Source organism: Manduca sexta, chromosome 14 (genome assembly GCF_014839805.1).
Source record: "Manduca sexta isolate Smith_Timp_Sample1 chromosome 14, JHU_Msex_v1.0, whole genome shotgun sequence".
Classification (NCBI taxonomy): domain Eukaryota; kingdom Metazoa; phylum Arthropoda; class Insecta; order Lepidoptera; family Sphingidae; genus Manduca; species Manduca sexta.
In genome coordinates, this window is record NC_051128.1 from 5,742,475 (window position 1) to 5,750,320 (window position 7,846).

Below are 7,846 nucleotides of genomic sequence, written 5' to 3' on the forward strand. Positions count from 1 at the left end.
TTAGAGTTGGCACAACACACTTTTTTAGTAATGTTGTGCAAGCAATCTGGCATAGTCTTTACAACTACTGACTATCTGATGCTATCCCCCAGGGTGAAATTCAATTTGAGCCAATTGTGTTAGTAACACCCAAAACTATGTCTGAACTTTGACTTGAAAATAAAACCTAAGACATTATAGCATCCATATAATACAATGGTTCTAGACTTTGATTCAGAATGGGAGCAGTAGTTCCAGAGATTAATGGATTTAAGCAAAAACATTTGTTATTAATAGTTGCATAGTTTAAGTACCATGTCACTTCCAGTGTAATCTTTTATGACTATGCTATGAAAACTTACTGTGAAATTGGATTAGTCTTACTTATGTAATTTTTTTTCATGTTATATATTGATATTATAATAAAAACATATAATTTGTAGGTAGTAATCTATTTTATTCATTAAATATTACAATTAAGTATACATTTTTTTGATAGTCTGACAGTATTGTTCACCAGCAGCTTCTTTAGAAACAGATATAGTTAACTTACAGTGTTTATTTATTGAATTGGAATAATTTCTTATAGTATCAATTAACAAAGCAACAATGCCACAAGCGTTTTGCACATGACTGGCATCACAAAATCTGGTCAAATCATCTAGTATAATGGAATATGGTACATGTTGCCAATGTAGTATACTTGAAACACATTCTATTAGTGATTCCAAACTTTGTACATACATGAAACTAATCATTTTCATGTAATTTACATTGACACAATTCAGTTCTTGAGAAAGTTCTGGCAATTCATTAAGCTCCTCAGATAATATATACAAGACTTTTCCATATTTAGCACAAGAAAGGGCTTCTTGAAAAAGTTTTTTCCGGTTAGTTATTGAATCTTCAAAGTGAAACTTGCAAATTTTCATGCTTATCTCTTTTTGTCGCGTGGAATCGAAATGTCTTTGAAAAGAGAATTATAATACATATTATGGAAATAATAATTGTCTTTAGGTGTTAGAATTTAGAAACATAATATCTTCATATATAACGTAAGTAGTGGCTATAACTTTGCTATATAAATACTCTGTTTTTACAACGTAGAAAATGAAACTGATATATTTTCTAATCCCTTTACTTTAATTAGTTTTGACAAACCCTGTGACAACTTTTCATATATAATTCTCTTTGATGACAACTGTCAAAGTGGCGTCTCTGGAGCAGTGTTGCCAATTTTATTTTTTAGAGGATCGTACTATACGTGCTTGATTTTGTTCTGAGGATACACTAGAAAAAAGTGTACTTTACTAAATATTTAAGGACAAAAAGTACGGATTGAAATATCAACAAAACAAAAGTTAATGATAGTAAAATCAGTTAATGCGCGCAGCAGCAGATGCGGGAGTCGAAATAGGTATTTATTATATTGTAATTCGTTCATAAAAATTCAAAGAATGTATAAGGCTCTTTCAAATCTGTTGGTTGTTATTGTTTTTTTATAAGGCAAATATAAGACTTCAAAAGGTTGTTTGTATATTTGCCTACGATTTCGAATGAATGATCGTATATCGTATCAAAGCCATAGAGGTAGTTTTAGTACGGTTTAAATTGTTTGGTTCGCAATACTTTCTTGTGCACCGATGCTGGCTGTTCGGTGATTAACCTCCATTTTCAATAAACGATCACAATCGCTATTTGCGTTTTATCTCAAACATGTACAAAACAGAACAATGTTTTTTGACATGTTTAAAAATGAGTTATTTTGAGTGCTTGTTATTGTTCTGAGTGATTCGTTCATTCTCGGAATCCGATTGAAGATTGAGATTTGGAACGTTTATCGAAAACGGCTGTAAGCCAGCTAGTATGGCTTAAAACGTAGTGATTATATTCTCTTTGGTATGGCTTAGTTCTATTTGCCTCACCAAGCGTGCGTATTCTCGATTACTAGGCGTTACTCTTCTAAATAGTTAGGTAATTTTTTTAACATTAGACACCGGTTATCTCTTTTATTTTTTTTAACAATATTGCATTTGCATCTGAATAATCGAATGGGTAACAGCATTGTACCATTGTTCGCAGGCTGGTCTGATCCTGAAATCAACAGCAAATTCAAACTATCTGAAATATCATGAAATAATACTAAGATGATAATTTCTACATTGTCCAATAATTATTTGACAACGTATCTAATTAACACTGACAACTCGTTACAAATTTTTCGTAATAATAAATTGCTAAGTTAATGGAATTAAGTCCTTTCGAGGATCGGGGGTATCACAGGTATGTCGTAGGGAAGTGCGAACTGTGACTTCGATGCGAGAGACTCGCTCCATCTCAATTAGACTTTATAGACAGTAAGTATCATATTCGCAGTTTGTTATAACTTTAATTAAAATTGGGTACCATACATATGTAAGCATATATCTCTAAATGAAATTGTCAGTAAATAGTTTAAAACAATCATTCCACTTACTTTGTAGATTTCATTTTTGGTAGACAAGTCAAATATGAGTGTTTTATATACTGCTTTTTCAAAAACTTGCGCGTACATAAATTTATTATTTTCAAATAATTGCGCAATTTCTTGGATGCTTATACCCAACATTGCTTCGGCACTCTCACCGAACGCTACCACATTTCGATTGCCAGTTGAATCCGAAATATCAGCCTGTAACAAAATAATATGCTTCGAATAAGCTTCAAATTGTTTTAATGATATTTGTTGAATTTGCATTGACTAGAGGTAGGTAGTATTAACATCACGGGGTATAAGTAAATATTGTTTTCGGACAACTTTTAGTTCACTAGTAATTATCTAGAATTAATGTGAAATTTGATAACAATAAGTACCTATTATTAGGTACCTAACTATAATACTTACATCTACTTTTAATCCATATATATAATCGTTACAAATTTCCTTGTTACAATTTTTGCATTTATCTGGATTTTGTTGGTGTTCAAGTTTTTTTTTGCATTTTGGGCAAGCTTTGTAAATTGCCTCGGTTGAATTCAATAATGTTATAACGCCGAGCTGACTGAAATGATATGGTATCCCACCAACTTCCGGATTATGACTTTCAGCTTCCAAAAGTGTGATGCATGATTCTATCCTTGAACAAAAAAAAAAAAACTATTAAATAAGTAAACGTTTGAAATTTCTTTTCTGCACCTTATTCCACTTACCATCAGGTATAGTGGGGTCACTTTGAAGTCCCATTTAAAAAATAATGGAAATGGGAGGCGACTGTTGCAGATTCAAAACCCAAGGTGTATGTTTTCTTTGTCAATAATTATAGTCGCTTGATTTGTCGTTATGAATAAAAAACATATTACGCAACACCATACAATATAATTAATATTCTTACTTGTTTTTCCCAACTGAGTTTTTACCAACTGTGTCATACCACTCTCGCAACTTATGAGCCTCCGGTAAATCTGGATTTATTTGTATTATTGTGCGGAAGTTAGTTGTGAGATTATGGTACTCAACGTTAAATAAGGCACCCTAAAAAATATAATACAAATTATGATAAAATCGATATTTATTGATTAGCTTAATGGTGATAGTATGATTTTTCACCAAACATACAATTCTTTATTAGATATACAGATGTTTGTTAAAAGTAAACGCAGTAACCTGAGAACGGATTTTGATGAAAATTGGCACACGAATAGACCATGTCAATTGAATACTGGTAAATGCGACAAAATGTGAAAAAAAAAGTTAAGATTTTTAAAGCTTTTATTTTAGAAATTTTGCGCTCCCCCCTAAAAATGTCATCACTACTGCCCCACATCACTGAGCCACAGGAAATCCCATAGAATAGTTATACTGGATGTCCACAACTGAAGTTGGCGCCCTCCGAGGAGTTTCAGATTTGCTTTGTGCATTTCTCACAAATAGTCTTTTGTTTGAGTTAGATGATAGGTCACTTTATAGTGGTGAATTATATAAATGTATTTTGTATGGTAAAAATAGGGTGAACATATTCGCTTATAAATAGTGGCAAAGGTAAAATTTTATGTGCTTATCTGGAACATAATATGCCTGATTGGCTAACTTATAAGTATTACTTATTATTCTCACGTAATATTTTTACTTATTGCATAAAACTTCTATATAAAAAAGGGTAAGGCGACGTTACCTTTAACACTATCACGGGATTATTGTCATATTTTTTTTGCGCTTCGTAGCGCCATGCCGTCCAAACTACCTGAAATTCATAGAAATATAGAATAGTAGGTAGAAAATGGAATAAGAGAGTAGACTTCTTTCCATAACTGGGGGACAGGCTAAGTAAAATCAATATGAAACCCTGTCTGAATGCTATACCTAGAGGCTCCAAAACGTTCCTGGTAACACAGGTGCTGACTTCCTATTGAAGTACTCGTGGCACGTAGTCGGGACTATAAGGTTGTCAGCAGAGCCGGCCTTATATATTCCAGGCAAAATATATTTGGCGCCTCTTTTCCATGCAACCTGTGTAGGGGCATACACACCGTGCACAGCTACGTACATATGTCGTCGTTGTGTGGTAACGCTGTGTCTCAACTCAAATCATGCCTGCCATATAAAAGCGATGTACGCTTTCCTTAGAAAGTATAGTACGTCCACTTATTTGTTACTACTACCATTTAAGTACTCAGCTGTATATAACATAGGTACTCGAGAGGCTTTTAAAATATAAACTTATTGGCATCTTTGGAGGTCTCAAGCTAGAACTTTGACTCAAATTACAACAACCTCAGGAGTCTTTTTTAAAACCTAGCTGTTTTTTGCTGACGAATATATTATGGCTGAATTTCTAATAAGAGTGACATGGTGACAAGGGCAGAATGAGCACTACTACACTGCTGCCCGTCGCGTTCTTCGCACAATGGAAACGAGACAGTGCTTAGAGCGCTACAATCGTCTCATGCAACGATAAAACAATTGATTTTAGTTTGTTAGTTGACTGGATTGTAATACGGAAGTATTAACAATAGGAATAACGTTTTAACAATTACCTACCGTTTTACCGGATGCATCTCCTAGTGTTATATTTCTTTTAGGAAGAAGTCTGTTATTTTTTGTTGATATTTCTTGGATCTCACCAACAGATACAACAATGCCAATGACATCTGTAATACAGTAGAGGCATAAATTACTAGATATTGAAAGTACCTACATGGTAAGTAAGGAAACTTGTTGGGATTGAAATGTGTTTAGCAGCAACAAAATAAGCCTAAGGGCAGGTCTCTTATACAAGAATCAATTCTTCAAATCAAGAGATTCCTATCTCTAAACGATTGTTGGCAAATTCTCACCAAATGCGCAATATGACACGAAAACTAATGAACATTGCAACATAAAATCTGCAACTTTAGTTCTATATTATGAAGGAACAAAACTTATTATTTGTTGTCAAGGGAATATAAGCTATACTGCTTAGTTACTTACTGAATTTTTTACCGGCACGAATCGACTCCCACATCGGATCATCACAAGAAATTCTATTGATCGGAAGGAATTTGATATTCGACGACGTCGACATTGTAGGTTCGGAAAGTTATTATTTTTTCGCTGACCAGTTTAGATTTTCATGTGAGACGTTTGCTATGAACGTAGATATTGAGGGACTTGATGGTAATTTTAGATTTTGTCCATTTGGTTATAACTGGTAATCTGAAAAAAGTAAGTACTTATAACTATAGTAGTTAATGCTATTCTGTAAAATAACGTGAAGTGACTAGTGAGATGACTACCGATAACTTAGGTAAGATGGCGATAAGATAACACATGTGTGGCAATTGAAATCTTTGCTGTCGAATACTTACAAACTAGCGTGAAACAGGTACACTAAGCTCATGCCTGTGAGTAAGTAAGTGGTTTGCTTCATCAACATTCACAACTTGTGGTGCTAGTGTAAATTTTACTCCTGTTATAGATCTGTGTCTAGTAGCGTTATTATTGCAAATTCAGCAGTCAATTCGATAGTGTGATTTTATAGGATAGAATAGCATATATTGCTTAGTTTGTAATCTGTTGTCCGAGGCTATCTCTCTAGATCCGCCGCCACCGCATTCCCCGCCTGTCGTAAGTGGCGACTAAGTGGAGCGGTTTGTGAGTCACGGGGCGAGCAGTGGGGGACTGCTCGCTTTTATTTTAGCGTGGTCGGTCGGGGGCATCTTAGCCACCTTCATAGAGGGGCAGTAATGCGGCATTGCGCAGGGAAGATTCCGAGCATCTATCATTGTAGTGTAACAAGATGCCCCGGGGCCGTCTCGTATACATACGCCGCAGAAGGCTACCGCGGTTTTGGTTGCAGTGTCGGTGTAAGGCGTACATAAGGTTGAGGCCTCATGCTTGCTCGGATGTTGCTATATTCCCGAGAGTCGTCATTGGCCGGTGAAATCAAAATAACCTTTTTATTCACCCCTAGTGTTGGTAGGTAGCGATAACGCGTTATTCCCGTTAAGGAAAATACTACTCAATTTGTACTGAAAGTTTGCAGTTAACTGAAGGTTACACTCGAAGGATAAATCCACCAAAAGTTCCGAATATCATTACCGAAGAAGGTAGCCTGCATGCAAGAAGCAATTTGTAGGCTTGCAGCTTGAGTATTGGAAACTTTAGCGGCGTAAAGATTGACGCCACTGTAGAGTAACAGATGGTTGAGTTCCTCTATGGAAGGGGAACATTTCCAGTCAGGCAGATGTTGCGCCTGACCGGCCGCGACCCCTCCCACGGTTCTTATACGGTGGTATATATGAAACGCGTCGCTTTAATTCTGTAATTGCCATCCAGGATCGTTTATAGCCATCTTGCGTGATTGCTATGCTATAAATCACTATATTTGTGTCAACACCACATAGGTCTTCTCGTTGTTCCATTGGTGTTGACGAGATGGCGCTGAGTATACTAATTGTACCGCCACAAAACTAATCATGCATGAAATTTGTATATTTAATGCAGGTATTTTTATCTTGAATGCCATTGTGACAATATCTACATGCAAGTAATCGCTCAATGGAAACGCGGCTTTAATACCTAGCACTTATATACCTAAGTGATAATATTATCAGAAGGGGGAAGTAATAACACCATTGTTTAGGTAGTGGTTTATACTTGACTAATACTTATTATTCTATTATACTATGCTATTTTATGTTCAGCTAACTTATGTTCGCTGCTTTGTTTACTGGAGACTTTTCGATTGACTTCGGAAGTTACGTTCGATTTGCTCCTTTGGACACTTGTTTCAATTTGTATCCATTAATAGACACTAGTAACATAGCAGCAGCAATGGGTGGAGTCAAGTTAAATAGGCAAGTATTAGATACTTTAATAACAATATGTAACAAACTAGGTACATCTTACCTCAATGGTATCTTTAAATAAACGGATGCAGGTTTATAATCTTTTTAGTAAAATTGCACAATAATTTATCTAAATTTAACACGTCACATGAACAGTTTAATGTAATGTTATCAACGTGCATTGCTTTACGCTCGCGCGCGTTGACTGAACGCGTGACTGTTTAGGTATAAGTATTTACCGTTAGGTCTATATTTGTCGGTCAGTTATTATAAGTAGGTACTTATTTAGGTATAAGTCCATCAATGACTTAGACTTGACGTATGAGCCTTTATGAGACTCTATTATTGTGATTAGCTTTTAATGTGAGTGGATTTTATTGTATCCAAATATCAGGAACCAAATACAGAAACCGAAGGTAGTACTTAAGTACGTAGCTGTGTTATCTAGACGCTAGTAATCAGCGCTAACGGTAATAATGTTTGTACTGTTAACCTTGAATCCTTTTTTGGCAGGATATATTTAACTCGTATTCATCGATGATGGGTCACTATTATGCGAGGG

The 7,846-nt window shown here is 35.2% G+C and overlaps 1 protein-coding gene across 1 annotated transcript; it reads right to left on the reverse strand.

Annotated features, from left to right (window-relative positions):
• Nucleotides 1-415: 415 nt before the first annotated feature.
• Nucleotides 416-7,518, reverse strand: LOC115447881 (replication protein A 70 kDa DNA-binding subunit). The gene is made up of 8 exons (XM_030175158.2): nt 7,346-7,518; nt 5,426-5,650; nt 4,997-5,106; nt 4,131-4,199; nt 3,351-3,490; nt 2,864-3,095; nt 2,456-2,650; nt 416-2,073 (listed from the first exon to the last, which is right to left on the reverse strand). The coding sequence occupies exons 2-8, from the start codon at nt 5,517-5,519 to the stop codon at nt 1,969-1,971; spliced, it is 945 nt and encodes a 314-aa protein (XP_030031018.1). The 5' UTR covers nt 5,520-5,650; nt 7,346-7,518; the 3' UTR covers nt 416-1,968.
• Between the last annotated feature and the right edge of the window lie 328 nt (nt 7,519-7,846).